Source organism: Anoplolepis gracilipes, chromosome 7 (genome assembly GCF_047496725.1).
Source record: "Anoplolepis gracilipes chromosome 7, ASM4749672v1, whole genome shotgun sequence".
NCBI lineage: Eukaryota > Metazoa > Arthropoda > Insecta > Hymenoptera > Formicidae > Anoplolepis > Anoplolepis gracilipes.
In genome coordinates this window covers 7137569-7161069 of record NC_132976.1, presented here as the reverse complement: position 1 = coordinate 7161069, position 23501 = coordinate 7137569, and the positions used below count along the sequence as shown (strand labels likewise).

Sequence of the window (23501 nt, the reverse complement as noted above, 5' to 3'; positions counted from 1 at the left end):
CATTGGACGTCGAGCAGAATACTGGCGTTCATCGGGATCATCAATGTGGTGTGACGTGCGACACAGACGATGGTAGCATTGTGATGTCCTCTCAGGACCTTAAGGTGAGCCCCGCTGCGTCTGCCGGATGTTGAGGGCAACACGGTGAGGTTGTCCGGCGGTTGTTCCGGTCCGTCTAAAGTGGCTTGAGACAAGGTCATGCCCCATGCCAAGATGGGCGGCGGGTTTCCACCCTCGGCCGCGCACTCGAGAGTAAGCTCCGAGCCTTCCTTTACCGGTACAAACTGGTTTCCGGGATCCAGCCGACGGCCATCTATCAGCAGATACGTCCCACGAGGTGCCTCTGTAACAAGGAACCATCCGGTAACCGCTTCAATTAGTGACTTCGTAACGTTGAAAAATTTGATCGGACGCGAGCGATTATTGTGGCACGCGAAAGGAATAATTTTATGATATCATTATTTAAATGACTTGTTTAATAAACGACCTAACCATACGCAACGTGTTTCAATTAAAAAATAATATATATTATCAAAAAGGAAGATTTATTTAAAGGATGAAAATAATTATATGTATGCTATAAATATTTTTGTAATTATGTATTTTAGAATTTACTGACTTTGTTGTTTATTCTTCTCAGACATAACTATCATAAAGTATAATTACAATTAAAAAATATATTGTGTTAAATCTAATATACATTAATGTATATTGCTCAGACGAGCAATTTAGAGGCGAGTGCAATGTCGTGCGTTTAATCAGATTCATCAAAAGCATGCGCGCACACGCGGATAGTAGTTTTTAGTCTCAAATGTGCTATCGTTGCCGACGAGCAACGTAAATTAAAGTCTTACGTACGCGGTGGACTTTTTACGCGACGTCGCCATGTAGCAGGAAGCAGGAAGCACAACATATGAGGGCAGCAATTTACAGAGCTGCACTGCCCATCGCGAACTGGCCGGTTTTACGACGACGCTATATAAGAGCGTAACTTCCCGGCCTGACTCCTTTTCTCATTTTGCGACGCGATTTAACCACTCGCGTGGATCGCAAACCCCTCGGGAGATCAGCTCGGTACACGGAAACTTGAAGCGGACTCTCTTTAATTTTCGCCAACTTTCAATTGGCCAGACTGGGCTAACAACTGATTAATCTAGCAGCTCGAGCACGGTTAAAAAACACACACACACAGTTTGCCGTTCTATCTGGCCACGCTTTTCGCTTCGCAAGAGAAGTAATCCGACCGTTTGTCTACATCAAATCTCCTAGGAAACCCATGAGATGCTTTTATGTACTCTCGGGATTTTTATCCCGGTTTTTTTTTTAAATTGTTCCTTCCTGTTTTACTCTGTTCCCAATTTTTAATGTCTGGAATTTATACGTAATTAAAATCTAACGATGCAAATCGTTCAGTATCTGAAATATTCTCACGAGAGGTGTAAACGTTTTACGTAAAGATAGAAGAAGAGAGAAGTCTGCAAATTCGATTTATAACGTTCTCTGTCCGTGTTCCGTTCATTTGGGACTTGTATCCGTTTCTATCTTTATTTATTTATTTTTTTTTACTTTACAGACTTCCGTAGAGCCGCAGACTGCGCCGGTTTACCATTCATTAAGACATCAGTAGTAAATTACAAACCGTAAGGAAAAGAGAGAAATATAAAGTTATTAAAACTTGCGATGGAAAACTGCAAGCTTAAACAATGCTATAGGAAGAAAGTTTGTACCAAAAACTATGTAACAGCCATTTATATTTATCTCAAATTAAATTACAAGAGCAACGTAATTCTTATTCAACGAAGGAGACGTAAAAGAATGAGGCAAACTGCACTAGATTGCTGTTCGGCGCGAGCATCGAAAATTCGTAAAAGTCACTATCGTGGAGGTCTGCTTATATAAACCGGCGACGGTGCGGTGCCAATCTTTCCCAATTCCGAGTTGACTTCTCCGCCATACTCCCGCCGCGCTTCGATAAGATCTAGTCACGTTCATTAAATTTTCTCGTACTGTCGGCCTTGCCAAGACGGATGGTAGGGACGTTCTCGAAATAGGTCGCTGAATAAGAGGAAACGTGCAAAGCCTTCTAAAGACAGAAATTGTAATTGTATCTCCAGTATGATTTAATGTAATAAAATATAGCGCAAGCAGCACCTGCAGCCGAGTAAAACGGCGCAGGCATGACGGAAAATTTAATAATACCATGAGATTTAATAATACAGCCGAGATTGTGTCCTTTTTCAATTTGTTAACTAAATATATATAATTAGCACCAAGTACTAAGCTATTATTTTCTTATATTTTATTTGGTTTTATATTATTTCCTTTTTTTTTCTTCATGTATTTGGCACGGTCAGTAAATATAAGAAGCATTTTTATCTTTAAATTTATATAAAATTAACGATCTAATAACTAGCCAGAATGTGAGAAAAATAATAAATGAAAAGTAAATGGATTCGATATATATACTAGTTAATCCTACTACAATATCATTGGAAGCTTACCACATCTATCCTAACGTAATAATTGTCTCTAATTAATGTATAATCTATAAATTAATAAAAATTATTGAGTTTTATTCCATTTTACCTTTAATTTTATTACTTAATTTTATACATTTATTCGCACATGACCCGATTACTTTTTAATAAAATTTGTTTAATTAAAATAATAATAATAATGAAAAAAATCAGGATATCTACTCAAAGCTTGTAAAAAAAATTCCCTGATTTTCCAGGTATTTTTGTTCAAATAAAATAAAGAGATTAAAAATTTCAAGTAAAGAGATATTTTCAAAAAGTTCTTAATACAATTTCCTTTAAAAATAATTTTTTTCATTACATATGTTTTCTAATGTTTTTTTTTATTTATACGGAGGAAAAAACACAGAGCTTCTTAAGTTTCAAGTGCCAGATTTGTAAACATATTGTTCTAGTGACTTTAAATGAGATTTCATGTTATTTTTTTATGTCAGTCTGCAATCACTTATACTTTCCGAACAGAATTCTAAGTATGTAAAAATTATTAGAATATTTATAGAACAAATTAGATCGAGACACCGATATAACACGAAATCTCATTTACGTCTAGCATCTGGGACGATCTAAGTTGTATACTTAATATTCTAATAATTTTTGCGCATAGAACTGTTTGTAAAACTATTGCAGCATTCTTAAAATCTGATAAAAAGGTTTAAAAAAATTGTCGAAGGACAAAGTGAGACGCAGCGTGAATGGCGTCTCACAAAGTTTATCCCAATTTTTTCACGTGTTATTATTTTAATGATTGGCACTATTTATTTAATCTATATTAATAATTTTAAAACTAATAAAAAATTAATGAGTTTCCACGAAGTGAGACGCCAGCTTCACACACACCCAATGGAATTATACAAAATACTGTATGCTATGCGACAAAAAAAAATTAATTCCGCAAATAATACCTACGTAATAAATTACCTCATACGTAATAAATTATCTGATTGCTTCCAATCAGTGGGTCCGATGCCATCCCAAGCCTGCTCATTTTATTCTAATCCTTTGTTGATGCAAAAACATTTATAAAACATTCGCGCGATATTATGCACACTTCCAATTTCGATACGTATTACGTTTATTGATACACGAAATTTATATTGGACCGATATCTTCTCGCTTATGTATCACCGCACGAATAATAATAAAATCACTGTGTACAGCGCTTTATATACATACAAAAAATTCAGTGTGTACTTTTTTGCGAATTAATATATATGTATAATGAAACAAGAAATCACGCCTAATATTTTTATTCAGTAATAATATTATATGTATATACTAATATTATGAACGAAGTATTATGTTTTACGAAGAAATATTCAAATATTTTAATGTACAAACAGATACATAATTTATCATTTTTATAATATGTATAAAAGGAGACATTAATGAATGACTTTACACATGAATTTATGCACATAACAAAACACATACATTTTAATATATGTATATATAAAATATATATATAAAGGCACTGAAATATGTGTATATAAATTCATTTGTAAAGGCATTAATGACGTCTTTTGTACATGCACAATTAATTTATTATAAACGAGCGAAGATATAAGCATCTCACCTCTCGATATTTATATGTCTAGCATCTCGGACGATTAATTTAATTTGTTTAATTAATATACTATTAATTTTTATCCATATAACTTTTTATACAACTATTATAAAACTTTCAAGTCCTTAAGAAATGCTAAAAAAATCGTGAGTGGACAAAGTAAACAACGTGAATTTGTTTAGCATGATCTCTAGAATCTATCAAAAACTGTAGAATTATTAAAAATAAGACCAGAACTCTCAACAATTAATAAGTTTTCCCGAAGCGAAACGCCAGTTTCACACACACATGCTTGACTGATTTCAATATGAAGGTAAAATTACCAAAAAGAGAATTTTTGAAAAAAATTCTCTGAATCCCAATAAAAATTCCATGAGATTTCCTTGATTTTTCCAGATATAAAAGAAATTCCTGAAAATTCCAAGTTTTCTATGTTTTTCTAGGGAATAGACACCTTGAAAAATATAATATCAAAAAGATGCATAGTATGTTAATTTAATTTTGTAATACAATTATCAATTTTATCATTGGAAAATATAATAAAAATTATTTTCAGTGATTCTAATTATTTTTATATTATTCTAAATTTTATCGAGAAGTAATCTAAATAAGAAAAAAATTTCCCCCTTGTATTTTTCAAGTACCATGCATTATTTAAAACAATTGTTATCAACGTGATAACAAACGTTTTGAATGTTTTTACATTTTAAAACATTCTCGTACGATTCTTGAAAAATTCGACAGGTAACAACGAGAAGACTGTGTCAAGTCGATATTATCTAGATAGTAACATGAAGCTCAAAAACGTACCAAAACCTCGAAAAATCCGGAGGTACTTTGCATACACTTTTCGCCTCAATCTTCGTTCTAAAAATCACGGAGCTGGCTCCTTGGAAAGATTCCAGAACCATGTAACGCGATCGCGAATCGCGCACGGGAAAAAGGTTTGGAGGGAAGAAAAGTCCTCGCGCGCGATTTTACCGTAGTATGGTTATGGTTCTCGTATGAACGTATGTTGCTTCACGAGTATTGAAAGACTGTAAAGTTGAATTCTGTCGGAAATATGAAATTCTCCCGTAACACATAAAATGCAATTTCATTTCTCATGCATTTGCATAAATTTGTATTTTAACATACATGCGATATTAACTGTTTTAATTGTTATTTTAACGAACCATAGATTGAACCGTCTCGAAATGTGAAATATATTGTTAGATACATACAATATGCATTTATTTCTTTTGTTAGGTTAACAAGAAAAATTAATATTTATACGCCATTAATTTTCATATTGTAACATAATATTATGTGTATATATATACACACACACACACACACACATATATATATATATATATATATATATATATATATAATTCAAAATACGATTCTTTTTATCATTAAATATCTCTAACAATAAGTATTATTCTTATTTTAACAATAACATCATGACTGCACATATCTACCATGAAAAACGATATTTAAATCCTTTCTAGAAAATGGATTGTTCAAATATAATTCGAAACGCATTGGTGAAATAAACGGAGATACAACGGAGGATTGTATTGTAGCAATGTTTGCCTCGCATAAGTTAGTAGATAAGTCTCTTAACTGCATTTTACTTATTTCCACGATAAAGACCAAAGGTTTAGATTCGGACAGTAACGGGCAAAATATCGTGCAAGCGGGTATTAGCGCGTGGCGAAGATATTTTTTGCTCGTTTGAAACGAGAGGTGAAAAGGGTTTAATCCTTTCCTACCACGCGCGCCTAGAGTTTGAACGTATGCATCGTTTAAAGTGAAAAGATGAGAGAGAAAAAAAAAAGCTTAAGCTCAGCTCTTGATCCAACGGCGTTTTCGTCCATCCGAATCACGTAATTAAACTTTTTTACGGTAGCGATAATAAAATCTGTCGCATCGCTTGGATTAGTGACATTTTCTCTTCAAGAAAAATTACGAGAAAAATTTATATCTCGGTTATCATTGTCTGAAAAAGAAAAAAAAAAAGTAAACTCTATTAAACGAACCCAATTCAAACTAAATAACTAAACAACATTTAAGATAAATTTTACAATTTAAATACGAGTATTAATGTTATCGCAAAAAGATATACGATGCTCAAACGAGTGGAAGATGATTCTTTGAAATTTTCTAGTTGACGCAATATAGTTTAATTTCCACGAAATGATCATGTAGTCCACGATCTTGGAGAGTTTCCAAAGATCCACTTTGCACTCGGGTCGCTGTTGCAAAGGGGATGCCTGAATAGGGATCTCGGAAAGAAATTTTCCCCAGGTCGTCGAGGCTACACCCACCGTCATGGTGGATTTAGAAAACGTACGATTCGCGTGAAAACTCAGACTCGCATTCTAAGAACGTCTGGACGTGCACGAGTGTAAGGACGAAGGGGGATCGCAGCAGGTGTTAATACGGAAACATAACGCCAGAAACATTCCCAGGACGCGGATGGGAACGCATTCGCAGCATATGGCGCCGTATCTGCCCCAAGAGGATTCCAGGTCCGCCTGCAGTTCGTAAAATTTCATAATATCGTGAGCACACCCTTCATCCTGCTCTAGGATCAGAAAGAACGTCACGAGTAAGGAAAGCAAATGAACTATCTGGTATATGATACTGCATTCGCCGCTTTTCGTAGATATTTATCTTTACATAAAGTTTATATGGTAATAATACTATAATGTTCCATAGAAAGTTATTTATGATGTTATATTTGAAGAAAATAAATGTATGAGAGAGAGAAACACGTTATATTCTTATAAAAATAAAATATTCCTGATTTAGCAGTTATATAGATATATGTATCGCGCATTGCATTATTATACACAAATAACATTAGATCACTATATTACATAGCCATCAATTAAACACTATAAAATTGATTTTCAAGTATTATCAATAAGATATATCTACCAGGTATAGATCCTTAAACTATACAATATAGAATGCAGCTATAATAAATAATTTTACGATTTTGTGCGTGATTATTATAACAAAAAAAATAAAAGATAATAAATTTAAATCAATATAATTTTTATATATAATAAAAAATCACAGAAAAGAAAAACAGAGAGAAAGTAATTTTTTAAAGTACACACAAATATATATATATATATATATATATATAAAATTAGATACTCTTAATATAAATAGTTGTTACGTAAAAGCGCTGAAGATTGAAAAATATTAGAAGTTGTACAAATGTATAAGAAGAAGAATTGCGAACGCAAATTTTCTTGAAATTTGATTTAATTACTGGAGCGCGCGACGATGTGCCTTTTAGAGAAAATAACTTCGAGACTAGGAAGAAAGACTTCACTTTCTGGTAATGAAGGAATCAACGTGAGACAAGGGAGTTCTTAAATGCGCGTTGCAATACTATAGCGCATGCCAAGACGAAAGGTATGTCTGTCTCAAGACGCCACCTTTCTCCGGTATCCAGGAAACTCGAAGGAAACGTTAAATATTCAGAGCAAGTCTTGGTAATTTTGCCTCCGCGAGAAGAGTGGAATGTTTTTGAAAGTCGTTTAGACGCCGCAGCGTTTACGCCTTAACGATCTTCCTTCTTACCCCAATACTTTTTTCCAACGTAATAATTAATAATGAACAATTATTAAATACGATATTTTATTTCGCGCGGATTTTACTCACAATCGAGGCATCAGATCAGCTAAGTATGAATAATAAAACGCAGCTTCTGTTTCGCGTACTGCTGACAAGAAAATATATATACGAAAGCAAGTGTACATGTAAAGCATGTAGGAAGTTATGCGCTAGTTTAATACTGGGAGAGAACATTGGTTAATTTCTCGCGGCAAACTTTCTAAAACTGTATTAATTTCATAATCCTTTAACTTCATCGTAAACGTAATCGTATCATTAGAGCCTATTAACTTCAAGTAGATCGTAAAATTACACTAAAACCGTGCAGGTGAATTTGTCGAGCAACGCGCAACTCGCAAACTTATCCTGAAGGCAAATACATACAAATGGAATAAATCAATGCAGGCAATCCAATCAAATGCGGAGACTGTTCTCGACAATCGACCATTCCTCTAACTCGTGTCTCGACCGATAACTGTTTGGATTATTGAGAACTGTCAATAAACCAAAGAGTCATCGATGGGTCTGGAATATTCGTCGAAAACGGTAAAACTTTAGCCAAGTTTTATTTAACGAAATGTCACATGAAATCGTACTTTCCGTTATTGTTGTCAAATTATGGCTAGCGTAATAAAGCTTATTCTTATTAACCAAACGCAAATTTTTTAAGTAAGAGTTTCGATACTTTGCAGAGCGGTGCAATTTCAAAGATTTATTTGCAAGATGTTTTATAAATGCACGATAATATGATCTATTATATGGTATATATATGTATTATGTCTCATTGTCAGATAATATTATACCCTTCTGTCGCGCCAATAATTTTATTGGAACATTTTTCTGGTTAAACCCAATAATCGTAAAAGCAAAACTAAATATAGATAAATTTTTCATAACAAAGTAACTTTGATTTATTCTTGATTCTCAGAGTTTTCGTTTCATCAAAAATCAATTTGCTTCGATATATCGGACAAACACCTCCGTCAAAACGAATAAAATTGCTTTATGCGCATAGAAATGTCGGATAATATTTGATTTAATCGGGTGTGTAAGTTCGGGGTATATACCATATTTCGTACAATAACCATACGAATGACAAAAAAGATCAATAAGTACGCAGGATTTAGTATCGTTCCCTCAGAGGAAAACTTGTCAGAATCGAAATGGTACGCATCACTGCGTTCAATCGACTTCATCGTCCACGTGATTCTCCTCGGCACTGTATTTGGTGCGGAAAGATTCGCTCCTTCCTTCGCATGTCTCGCTTTTTGCGAATCGCAAGACGATTCCTGGATCGTAGCCTATCATCACATCCTCGTCTACGTGTTCGACGTTTCCCCAACTTGAGAGTGTTCGCTCTCTCACGCCACCGAAAACATTTAGGAACCTGCCATTATTCTGTGCTGACGATACACTTTCAGTATATTACGTACCATCAACGTTACTTAACGTGAAAGGGTAGATTGCGAACGATCGCTCGTCCAACTATCAATGATTTATTTAAAAGGCCGAGATTCGCGTCAAATTATAGGCACAAGATAAAATTACAATTATATTTAATGTAAAATATTTTTTATATAATATTTTATTTTTACTCAATTTTCGTAAACAGAATTCGGTTATATTTATAAAGATATTTACGATAAAGACTTATTGCGTTTATTTCAATCAAATAAATTCTTTTTTCTACTGTTCAAAAAATATTACACCTCATTATTAAGTGAATTAAGTCAACTGGTCTGTTCTTACCAAAAGATTTATAAGAATGAAGCAACACTAATAACCAAAACTACAGATGATTGTGAATAACGTAAATTAAATGCGAAATCTCCGAGTGGATTCTTAAGAATTGTTGCATGCAACTAAAAAACGTTTGCATACGAATGCTTAATGCTTGACGCGGCAATACGCGTTATTGAAAAGAATAATCCACTGCGTTTCTTCGTGCGCAACAAATGCGCAACAGGTGCACATACTCGAACAGTGAATGCTCTAAAGAAAATGAACTTTCGTAGTAAAGATTCTTAACTCTTCTTTGTCTGTCTCAATCAAAATACGTATCTAATTGTTCAATATATTATATTTTTCCTTAATGCGAAAAATCAGTTAACGTGAGTCTTGGTTATTAAATTACATACATTAAATTAAATACATTAATATTACTAATGCATTACATTTTGACAAAAAAATATCCCACAACTTATCATTCCAATTTGATCTGTTTTTATTTTAAAAACTCTGCGTCTATAATAAAATATTCTATTTTAACGACTGCATGAATATTTTAATGTAATTAAATCCACGCAATTATTACCGAAATCTGTATGACACTGTATGACATAATGCGAATAAAATAATAACTTTAAATTATCATATAATGCAGATCATTATCATGCGAGATCACTAATATTGTGGTTATATAATCTTTTGTAATTTCAAGTTTTATAGATACAGATTAAAAAATCAAAAAACAATTTGTTATCAACAAAACTGAATAACGCGAATGTATCAATGAACGATATTCCATCGTAACACAGCAATAGCAAACAATCTGTTTACATGATCGATAGACACTGCATAATTTATATACTATCGGAATAGATACCTATACTATGAGAGACATTGTTTTTGCAACAGTGACGGAAATGCGTAAATAAATCCAGGCTCACAATCAGTCGTAATAAATTCATAGACATAATTTGAATTATTTATGTATAGCCAAACAATACTTCTGAAACAATTTTTTAAACAAAAAAATCTGCTTTCTCTTAGCATTTATAATAATCTGAAATCAATGTGTTGCATATCAATGTTATTGTATAGAACAATTTACTGATTTTCTTTGCGATATAGTTTTCCAAACTCCTCTGCCGGCAATCTATTCATCTTTTCGTTCGCAAAATAAGGTCAAACGAAATATATCTTTTTCCAAAATTCAATGTTCGTGTCATGAATAAAGCTCCGTCACTGATCCAATATTTCTGGATCTCGTTGGGATCTCTTGAGCTGCCATTTCCACGCACGTCCCTTCCGCATCGCATCGTCATCGGAAGATGCATATTTCCTCTTTTCGAGGAAACGCCGATCCTACGATTCGACACGATAGAGAGCCGCCGAGAATAACGATGTTCACACAATGGGGAGTGTTACGTTCAAATTCGGATTTCATCGCGCGTCGCGATAATGCCCTCGTGTGTAATTGGAGCCCTTAAGTGCCATTTAGACTTATCGCAATAATTTCCAAGGCAAATTCGCCATATTTCACTTCACCATTCCATAGTCTTTGAGCATCCCTCGGCTTCGGCTCGAGACGGCCTGAAATTCCTCTTACAACGGCTGGCTTCCGACCGTAAGCTATGAAAAGCAAAGCCCCACCGTTATTGGGCTACTTAGTCACTCTTCTCACTCGACTCACGTCCGCGGTCACGAGCATCAAACTTTCGCAAATAACGGAATAAGAAGGCGAAAAAAATTATTCCCTTGAAATGCCAATTAACTTTTATACAATCTGCTAATTGGTATAAAGCTAATGGAAGAGCACAGGTACAAAAGGGCTGCCTGATGTTTCATTACGAGGGAAACCAACAAACGATCGTTTGGCGTGGTTGTATGCAAAATTGGTGTCTACACCCCTTTGATATGGAAAGCAGCCGTCTGCGAATTCTTTGGATACTCGATACAGTTATGCGAAGATCGATGAGTATCTGTGTTCTTTTCCGATTATCAGATTTTATAAAATTTACTTTTATTATTAAAAATAAATATACAAAATAATTTTGAATTGTCATGTACGTCGTTATACATAACATTGATTATTTTTTTTATTTATTTTTGAGTAATATCTCGATTTATCTATTATTATTATACATTAATTTTGATTTAAAAATTTATTCATTTGTATGCAAAAATTTGAAAAATAAACAATGTGTTTGAACTAAAAAGATTGAAATAGATGTAAATAAAGTAAACTGAATTATGACTAAAAAGAGAATATCATAACGTTAAATCATTTATATTTAGTTCAAATTTTTAAAAAAAGATGTTATACAAAAGACATTTAAAACTTCTAATTGCGTAAAAGTTAAAATAAAAATCTTACACTTCATCTTTCTTACTAATTGCGTATTAATATACACTGTATTAAAACCCCTGTTAATTATAGGTCACTTAATGAGCTCGACAGTTACCAATTATTTTCTTTAGCTCGCACCGAGGTTCACAGTATTTTTTTCACGACAAGGATGATGATTGGACGTGTCTGGCGTGACCCTCCGCTGGTAGACTCGTCGAGATTTTATCACGGACGCCACAAATTACAGTGAACTGACATGAAGGGTAGTCTGACATCTAGCTTGACAGTTTCGAATTTTTCAAGGGTATATTCAGCAGGGTAGTCGAGTGGGATAGGGAAGGATTCTTTTAAAATGCAAATATCCTGGCGAGGAAGGCATACGAAAGAAATGTTGCTTCTTATAAAGCAGAGATTGTCGGCTATATCGGCTGGAGGCTAACTTCGTCGCTTTAACGCGCGCGCGCGCGATAAAAGTCCAACGTAAAGTTCCCTATTATACGAGGAAAATGTTCATCGTAGCTGACTTAAAACAAGTACTAAATTATCCTTCGCTCCGACGCGGATTACTTTGTGAGGATACTTTCCGCGAAGTATATCGAAGGGTCGTGAATAAATTCCGGATTTATGTATCGACGTATAAGTTTTCCAACGACCCTCTCGACTATGAAACATCACCGTACACGTTTTAAATCTTAAGGATATCTAAGGTGATTTTACCGCGTAAAAGAGATCGACCGAGCCATTGATAGAGAAAATATTGTTAAAATAAAATTTATTTCTTCTTTCTCATTAAAAAATACATATTCGTTTGTAATAAAAAAATTGCTTGAGAAGAGAAGAATAAAGGAGATGCGTAAAGAAAATATAAAATATGTAATTAAATTAATTAAACGTTACTGTAATGTGTGATAAATATATATTTTTAAATATATTAGACTTTTATGAAATATATATATATATATATACATATTTTCACATAAAGCAAATTGAAATTTTTTATCGGAAAACCAATCTTTTTCATAAAAAAGACCAATCTTTATCATATTAAACTTATTATTAGTGCCTAAAAGAAGTTTAAATGAGACTCCATATTAATAACTGCATATACACAGCTGTGTATCGATGAAAAATATATTTAAAGTTGCCACGTTTCTGAAAGTCTTTACAAAATGCGACACACGTTAATCAAAGTTACCCATAACTAATAGAAAACTTTCCGTTATATTACTCCGTGATATTTCACCGGGACGCTTCGTATATGCAACGAGGAGTGAAAAAAATTGTCGCATAGAGTTGCTGAATAAATGCAAACATCCGTGCGCGCATCGACATGCTATTCAGAGCGACTTATTCGTTCGCATCCGATTCGGCGATGGAAAAATTGCATTCCAACAACGAACGACATCCACCGACGAGGAGGACCCACTTCACCCACTTCACCCGCCATCGTTACTGCGTTCGCGGGCCGTGGCGCTTTTTACTCGTCGCGAAACATCTCGTCGCACTAGTTTCGCACGCATTTCCTCGGAGGAAATCTCGGATTCTCCCGATGGATCGTGGATGGATGAGAACAGGAGAAGAGACGGTGGAAGGAAGGTGGCGCGCCCGAGGGAACGGAACGGCACGGCACTGCGAAATTTCACCCGCCGGCGGCCGACAGGCAGGCAGACACGGGCGATGGATGAGATGCTAACGAGACGCGAAACGATCGACTACTCTCGCCAGGACAGGAGCCGCCAAGTCGGGCGTGAAATGGCTTTCCTTTACCAATCCGGGGTACGACACCGCCTTTGCGCGAGGCTCATCGAGATACATTTATCGAGAAACGCATTTATTCTCGACATTAAGATGTGCGATAAAAAACAAGTCAAGAAAGCTCCGAAGGTAATCTTTGCTGAGCATTAATAAGATTAACGTTTTAATTTCGGATATAATTTATATCTTATCTGTAACACCAGGACAAATAAAAACATATAAGTAATATGATATTTTTAAATCCATTATTATATTTAATAAATATTTATGAGTTAATACACAGTCCTTTTTATGCGAAAGAAAATAAAATGGCAGGATGAATCTTTTCCTCTCATTTTAAATATTATTTAATATTTATTAATCACTGTCATAATATGATATATTAAAAGAAATATATAAAAATATTAATCTCTTGCATAAAAAAATTATGGCGCACATAATATATTAAGAAATTTACTGACTACAATAAATAATTACTCGTTGTAATAAAATATTTCTGTAAAAAACTGCAGAATGCGCTAACGAGACGCAAAACGGTCTATCTTAAACAAGGAGAAAAGCAGTAAGACAAGTGAGGCGCGAAATGGTTTTCCTTTACTATTGAGGCTCTCCAGTGGCAATCACACTCGTCTTTGCCTGTAACTCGAGATACACGAGACTCTATCCTCGGTATTAAGGGAAAATTGAAAGTGGTTTTATCCACCTGGAGTTTTATCTTATCTGTACAGCGCGCCAGATACAGAAAAATAGTTTGCGCGTGGATTCAACTGGAAAGTTAATAAAGTATTCTTGACTAAATATCGACTCTTATTGTAAAGAAATTACATTACTTCTTGCTGTCAATAACCATCGCACAAACAAGCACATCTTCTTTTACTTCTACATCAATAAAATAACAAGAAGAATGATTGTTTCATATTATCAGGAAAAATCATAAATATTTTCTTTAATATTAACCTTTTTTTTCAATTTGACATCTTGCATATCAAAGGCAAACTTGCGCATTTAAGAGTTAACACATTATCTTTTATTGTAAAATTTAGATTTATTTACATTTTTTCTTTTGTCTTTATTTTTATCTTGTTAAATTTTGTCAACCTATCTTTGTTTTTTTTTTCATTTTCATATCGGTTATCAATATTATCACGTTTAAACATTTAATAAATCTTATAGATTTGCGCTCTCTCTCTTTCTCTCTCTCTCACACACACACACACACACACACACACACACACACACACACACACACACACACACACACACACACACGCACACAATAAAAACACAATTGTTGCACACAAACACATCACATACCTGCACTAAAATGAAGAGACTGCAGAGTATGCGTGAAACTAAAAGAAATGCTAGAAAAAAATGATAAAAAGTATCGAGGAGAGGTGAGAGAAACGCGCGCGAGGACCAAAACAGAGGAGGCTGGAAGAACGGAATCTCTTAACGACCGACGTTATATACTCCTATATACTTCGCAGAGATCGCTCGTTACCTCGGCTGGGTGATGCCAATTTTTCAATGCTTTACACGCATTCTTATCCCTGCGATGCTACCCTATATTTATCATCGGCGTTCCATCCATCGCTCGCCGCTGGCAAATCTGTTTAAAAGCGATCTTATTGATGGGATGCGAGCTCTATGACATTGAGAAAAATTGACAATCGGTTGCGGTTACTATTGAAAAGGAAGAAAAGAGAGGAAAGAGATATGGAAGTTTGAAGATGGAAGGATGTGATTTATATCATCATCTCCGCGGATTGCGCGCACACACACACACACATATAAAAACATGCGCGTATGTAATTCTCAACAATACTGTGATAGATATATCTCTAAATTAACATTTTTTTTTTTAAGAGTGATGTGTTCCGCTTAATTAATAGTTCTTGTTTATTTGTCATAAACGACTGTGCATATATTGCAATTAAATTATATTCTTAAAATATAAAATTCTTAATGATATAAAATTAAATGTATGATACAAATAAAACTCATTTCATTGTTAAGAAAAAAACGTAGGAACAATTTAGAAATTGAACTAATGAAATTTATAATAAATTTTTCGGGCCCAAAAACATGAATTCTTGTATTCCATTATAAACCATTATGTAATAACATAATTAATGTGCTGATGCTAAAATTATTTTTCATAAAAATATAATAAATATATGTATACAATATCCTCATTTGCATTTAAGTAAAATCAAATTCTTGTTAACATATATGTATATGGATATCAAGCAGAGACATGAAAAATTTATATTAAATATTAACGCAGTTATTTCTGTTATAGTAGAAAATTATTTCTTTCTCTTTTCTTCTTTTCTTTATAAAGGATTAAAATTATCGATGTAACTAAAAGTATCATATTTAATTCAATTTTCTGTTAATGTAGTGTGCATCATTAAGGTAGTCTATAGTATATTTTTCATGAGCTTTTGTTCTTTCTCATTAATATATAATGCATCGATTTTTTTATCCACTCGTAAAAGTTTACGTATAAAAAATAGCTTTTCGAAACTGCGATGTGTTGCCCAAAAAATTACTGTTTTTTTACAAATAATTTTTTAAAGGTCATTAATCAGTAATCTATATTATTACTATTTAAATAAAAAAGTAGATATTGTGTGAATAACAAAAAATCTATAAAATATAAATTAAAAAATTATAAAACATAGATTATAAAATAAGAGAAGAAAAACTCGCGATATATCCAATATATAAAAATGTAGATATTTGAGAAAAAAAAGCGATAAAAAAAACTAGCAATTCGAAAGTCAATATGTTTGCGGATTAATATATTAATACATGTACGTGCATCCAATTCTCAAATGAAATGCAGCCGCGAAATTGTTTTTACTTTCATATCCGCTCCGATTTTTCGCTTAACTGAAGATGTGAGACTGCTCGAGCAACGTGGTAATAAACGGAAATCAGATCCGTGGGGACCGATTGAATAGATACTCAATATCAGAGATAGCTTTGGATCTATGTCGCTTGAATTGGTTTCTCGACTTTCAATACGCTCTCACCTATATAGGCACCCTCTTTAAGCTACGCTCCAATTCTCCAGAGGAAAAACTTTTCAACAGCATTATATGTACATATACGCGTCATCTTTTATATATTAACAATATTCCATTCGCGCACGAGAGAAATAAAGTTAAACGGAAAAAAATCGATGTTATATATTAATGAACAATTAACTATAATCATAAGAACGTACATTTAATGTAAAATTTCAAAATGTAAGTATTCTTACATCAATAAATAAGTTAATCGTAAGTTAATATTTCAATAAAATGTTTTACAGAAGTATCAAGAAATGCAAAACTTTTCTAGTAAAATTTATCGTATAAAATTCATTTGAAGGATAAAATTCCCACTCGAATCTCCACTTTTGCACAGCGAAAATTTATACGGTTTTAATTAATGAGCTATTTAGCACGGTAATTAAACGTTTCTCATTTTAAATTTTCAACTAATTTTGTATATACGTATCTTTGTTTCAATAAAATCTCATATAAACTTAGTAAATATTGATTAGTAATAACATATACAATTTAGTACATGTTATACATAAAGAGTTTATTTAACAAGAATATGTGTGTACGTATGTGTAATATAAAACTAAGCATTTAAAAAAAAATACATCACAATGTGCATTGCTTTCAACATCAAGTATAGTCTTATAATCTTAAAGAAATGAGCGAAAAAAACTGACAAATATTGTGTTGAATCCATCGTATAAAACAAACATCACTATTGAGCTCCGCTATCAGTGTTAGCTCTTACATAGAAATGACTCGTATAAGCATCGATGTTGAATACCAGGCATTGCAAAAACGATAGGATATTTTGCTCTTTAAAATTAAACGCTAAGAGAGATAGAAAAAGAGAGAAAGAGAGAGAGGAGAGAAAAACAGCAAAGATTTAATTTAATGGTTTATTCTTTTTCTTCCAATTCTTCAAGCAATTTACTTTGCATCAAATATAAAATATATAAAAATAGGATATATAGAAAGTTTGTCTCTTTTTTTAGAGATGAGAAGTATGCTGAGAATAAAAAATATTTTAAATAATATTCTCTCTCGTCATTTTGAAATATATATTTAAAATTCTACAAATTCTTCAAGAATTATTCTTCTCTTTTATCCTTCTTTTTTAACGATACTTTTTAATATTAATTAATAAAATCTGTTAAAAAATGTTATAATAAAAAGAATCTCATATAATTGGTTTGTCGCAAATTATTTTATACGTTATCTTCATGTGCAATCAAAGTAAATTTATTTTGTTACATGAAATAAAAAAGGGCGTAATAGAACATGATTGTAAGTCATTTAACAAATACATTACACATGTAGAGAGTACGCAATTTATAATACTTTTTAAAAATTAAATCGTTTTAAATTTGCCTTAACTTTTAATGAAAGAGTTTATTCGGTTTTTTAGAAAAGAAAAATATGAACTAGAAAGCGCAGATTAACTTGATCGCGTTACCATCACATCGTGAAACAAATATGCGTCCATATGACCGAGAGATCACGGATGGGATTGCGGTCTTGCTTCATCATTAAATCCCATCGAACACCAGAGATTGTTCCGCAGCTGTTTGCGCAGCAACTGAACAAGCAGCCGAACGACCAGAGCTAGCCAACTAATTATTGCGTTCCTAGCAGGCCAGAAAACAGAACAATGGTATGTGTATTGCGGCGCAAACCCGGTTACAGAATTGCCATGAAAACGGACGCATAGTGCGCGGGCAATTAATTAAGTACTGCCGGATCAAGCTAGTCAACGAAGTCAGTATAAATCAATTTATTTTCAAGACGCAGTAAAACAAGCTTGAAAGATCTCATTATTTCACATCTTGATAAATCTTGTTATCGATAAAATATATATTTTAATTTACAGCGTAATAAAATATCTAACGCAACAATCATGTATAGACTTTTTAAATTATTTATTTATAGCCACAAAAATTTTTATTATAAATATTCAGAGCATGCAATAATATTCTGTAATTACCATGTACATGTAATTTTGTTACATGTTTTTATAATACATATGTTGAAATTCTTCTCTCTCCATTAAAATAGTAAATTCAAAATTAAAAAGATAAAGAGAATTGATTGAAAATTAAAATCAAAATTGATAAATTATCCAAAATTGCATGCAGTAAATAAACATTTCAATCATTGATTTTAAAAAATCGATTATGATAAATCAACCAAAAGAATTGCTTGAAAATGTAAAAATGATACGATCCGACACACAGAAAGAGATCTAATCGTGAGCTGGAAGGAAAAGCGCTTGCTCAACAAGCGTTTCACCGACAGAGGCGCTTTTCATCGCAGATCGTTAATCGCGTCGCGCTCGTGGCAACTAACGCGTAGCACGGGCCAAAGTGCACTTTCTTTAACACCGGAAACAGTGGCCGTCGCATATCGCTGACCGACGCTAAATGCACACGGACGATAACGTCGTAAAGCCAGGAGAGCTTTCGGTTCGACTGACAGCCCTTCGAGTGCACCGTCGCTCGGAAGCTCGGGGTTATTGACTCGCCACTCCACTTCAATACGGACTACCGACACATCTATGTCACGCACACACTCGCATATGTTCCATGAGATGGAGAGGACGAGAGAGAGAGAGAGAGAGAGAGAGAGAGAGAGAGAGAGAGAGAGAGAGTAAAAAGAGCAAAGTAAAGAAAAGAAAAGCAAAAAATAAATGAGGGCCAGCTTGAAAAAGAATACTGTGTTATTGATAAGTGTAGAAGATGGTTTTTGAAAAATTTGATTCCTACATTTTTGTTTATATATTTGTTATATCTCGTTGACGTTCGATTGCTTGAACATTTTGATCTAATATTTACAATCACATTTAAAAATGTATACTTCGCATTATAATAAATTAGAGAGATAACGCAAAAGATGTATAAAAACAATACACGTGAAAGAGCGACGATTTAAAGAAATTTTTAATACTTCGTACTAAAAAAAAAATTACATATTTATCTTTTTTTTCATACATTCGCTCATATATCGACGTTAATAATTAATTTCAATTTAATCAATTTTAATGTTGCGAAAATCAATGTGCAAAAGAAACTGATATCGCGTATAAAATATTGAATTCCGGCATTACGTTGGACCGTTATATGTATGTATAAAATGAACGGGGAGATTAGCATAGGATTTAATTTGGCATTAATTACATTTGAAATTCAAACTTCGGAATGCTGTCATTGAAAATGCGAAACGTCACCGGAGCCAAAGCGCCAAATCAGTGACCAACTTAATTACATGAATAACATCGTGGTTGCTCTTTTGCACTACATAAATCACAAGACATGTATAGCGTCACGTTAGTCTTCAGATACAATGTCTGTCTATATACACGTATCGTTACGCCACGTAAAGCAGTCTTTCGAGATAAATGAGCAATTATCCAGTGCATAATGCGCATGTAATTTATACCGATTTGTAGCAATCTGCTATTTGCAAAAACTTGTGCAATATAGAAGGATAAGTGCATTTACATGTAACACCTAAAACACGCACGCTTCATAAACCTTGTTATCAAAATCAGCAATTGCATAATATAGTAAAACATAGCAATATTCTAGTCGTCACGTACCATGCAGTTAAAAAATATATAATTGAGTCAATAAAATGTCATTAATAAAATAATGTCACGAATAAAATGCATTATGTCATTAATTATTATTTTTGTCTAGTTTTTATATAAATATCATACATTGTAATCATATAGCATAATTAAAATAATGTAGCAGTAGAATTGCATTAAATTACGAAATTTAATGAATTATAGATATAATCCATAACACAATGTATTATGCATTGTATTTTAACGAAATCTTCATAATTAGGCCACCATTTTCAAAACGATTCAAATGATATGTAATTGCAAGTAAATTCGCGTTTTCACTGGCAAAATTTGAATGTTACAAAAAATAGCATTAAAATAAAAATCATATCATAATAGAACGACAGTTCATGGAACTGCCCCATTGACTGTTCCATTAATTACGAGACAACCGTCAGCTACTCAATGGGTAGTTAGTGGCCAATATTCGGCTCGCGTCAATAATCACTGGACAGTGTAGTAGTCTAGTGCCAGTGCTTTGATGCGCTAATTTACTTCACTTGCACTAATGCCTCCATCTCATTGTCCCCTTGTTCCACTGGTCTGGAACAATGATTATCTAAGTGTATGTATGATTCACACATGTCGCCCACAGGCTCCTATATATCGGCACTTATATACGAGGGAAGGAACATATTAACGTTGCACTTGAAGGTAAAGGTTCCGGAAGTACGTAACATTACGAGATATTTGCGAATAGAATTTCTATTAAAAGTTGGGCTTCAACAGGCCGCTAAATTTATTCCATTAAATCATACATTCGATATATTACATAAATAGAATAAGTTTTAATTATTCAGATACTAGCGATATATTTACATAATTTAATTTTAATATAGTAAGAGTAATTTTATGGCAAAAATAATTACAAATCAAACATTTTTAATTAATTATAAAATATTGGAATATCGTGCAATATATGATATGCACAGAAATTAGAACAGAATAAAGAAACAATTTTTATATACAGGTATAATCAAAGTATATTACACATTAACGTACCAATTATAATAAATGTCCATGAAAGCATAAAACTCAATTATAAATAATAATAAAATAAGAATTTGATCAGAGCATTCACGTTGCATTACACATAATATAAAAACAAGTTTTAATATAAAGATTTCTTATTTGCATAAAATCAAATAATTTCCTGATGACAAGTGACATATCATTTATTTGCATCACTCAAAATACGTCGAAATAACAGCAACTATGACATACCAATCGCGACAACATATTTGCTACGATTCCACTTCATCATTCACATGTGAAGTGGAAACACGACAGAATCATAAAACGAGTTTTAACTGACGCATTTTCCGAACACGCATTGTCGTCAATTACTTCTCATCAATCATAAATGACATGTAATAAATCACAAACAGTATGGTGGACTCAATGAGAGTACTTTAGCAGCACGCGGCATCAATTCAATTATCTTCGTTTGCTACAGCGCATTATTGATTTTATTTAATGATTCTGAGTACTTGCATGTCCGACAATTGCATTTAAATTACCAAAAATTAATTAATCGTCCCAGTCTGTCCTGACAAAGTCACGAATAAATCGCATCAACGCCCGCGCGACAAATCGTTGAGTGACAAAAAGACTTTATGCCCTTATGACAGTTCTCATTTGCGTGTACGGGAACAAAGTGACAGCGTATCGCTGCGACATCATTTTTTTAATCGAGAAGAGATAATCCCCACGTTTTCGAAATTTACACACAGCAATATGCGGTTAATGTGCGTTTTACACGAGCCCGCCTTGCCATTATGCTCTCTGTGCCATTAACACCCTGTGTAAACGTGCTCCGCTCCCTGACATCCTTGACATCCATTTCACTCGCCCTCACTGCGCTCGAACAACGCGACATTTCCGTTCCTTTGAACGGCGACAATGATAGAAACAACGAGCGTAACTCCAGAGTAAACTCTTCCTTTTGTCGTGGCGTATAGTAGCAAATGTACAACGTGTGCAAAAAAAAAGATGACCCGGTTTATGAGTCAACTCTACTTTCGACTTTTGAAAGCGAACACAAGAAAATGAGCACTGTAATTGCCTTCGCGGAAACAGCAAATTGCGACGACAGCGTAAAAATAAATTTAATTGGAAATATATTTAGATCGTCCTTCAACGCGCATGTTTTTATTACGGTTATTTCTATATTTGTTATTCTTTTAACAATATGCAATACATTTTCTTCTTTAAAAGTCAAAATAATATATATATATATATATATATTATTATACATTATTTATTAATCTTATATATTATATATATTATATATATTAATAATATATTATATAATATTATAATATATTATATAAAATAATATATATTAATATTCATCAATTTTCAAATGACTTGACATGTTCAAATACAAATATAATATTGATAACAAATTGATAGAAATCGTATTATCCATATTTTTATTTAAAACAATATTAATTCGCGTGTAACATCCATATGTAAAATAAAAAAATTTCCGAATAAACTTCAAATGTTCAATGTTTCAAAATGGCCAATAATTTCTTAAAGAAAGAATCATAAAAAACATTGAGACAAGAATCTCAATTTCCTCGAATCGCATTGAGGTCAAACATGTTTGAAGCAGCAACGGTATCGATATGTACATGAATCAAAAAGTGCCACGACGTCGAACGCAATCGAAAGGCGATACGAGCGAGCGGAATGATACGAATTTCGTTGACGTAGCTCTATATGTATACCGATGGAGTTCCGCTATTGGTCGGCAATAGTAAAGAAGCACGCGTACAGTCAGCTAAAAGGGGAGTAGTTCGATATTGGTCAGACAGTGGAATGCCCTCTGTTCGCGCCAGACAACAAGATTTCTCTGTACTTTATACCGATCTTGTCAACCTTATAGAGTGGTAGCTCGCAAGAAAAGAAAAAGAAATAAAGAAGGAAGAGAAGCTAGAGATAACGATCGAAAGAATGAGACAGAAAAATAGCGAGAAACTACGAAAGTAGAAAGTAATGATGGCGAATTAAGTGAAAAATTGAAAAGATCGAATGATTACGATTGCAAGTACTAGTAAACTGCTAAATGTCAGATCTTTTCGCGCAGGCACGCGAGAAGATGGCAGTAAATTGAATTTCCTCCAAGAGAAAAGAAGAAAAAAGGTAAGAGAAAAAAGAAGACAAGATATAAAAAAATCTATAGTTATTCTTCTAGTGCGCGAATTCGAAATCTTAGAATGCAAGAATAAATTTAGACGTAAACAATAATTATAAATAAATT

At 33.2% G+C, this 23501-nt stretch overlaps 1 protein-coding gene across 6 annotated transcripts in view; it reads right to left on the bottom strand.

Moving 5' to 3' along the window:
- Window positions 1-23501, bottom strand: part of Tei (irregular chiasm C-roughest protein teiresias) — a 324556-nt gene that overhangs the window by 107936 nt on the left and 193119 nt on the right. For all 6 annotated transcript variants that reach the window (XM_072896416.1, XM_072896415.1, XM_072896413.1 and 3 more), the window contains one exon: window positions 2-343. In XM_072896416.1, coding sequence (XP_072752517.1) covers window positions 2-343 — 342 coding nt within the window. The remainder of the gene's footprint in view (window position 1; window positions 344-23501) is intronic.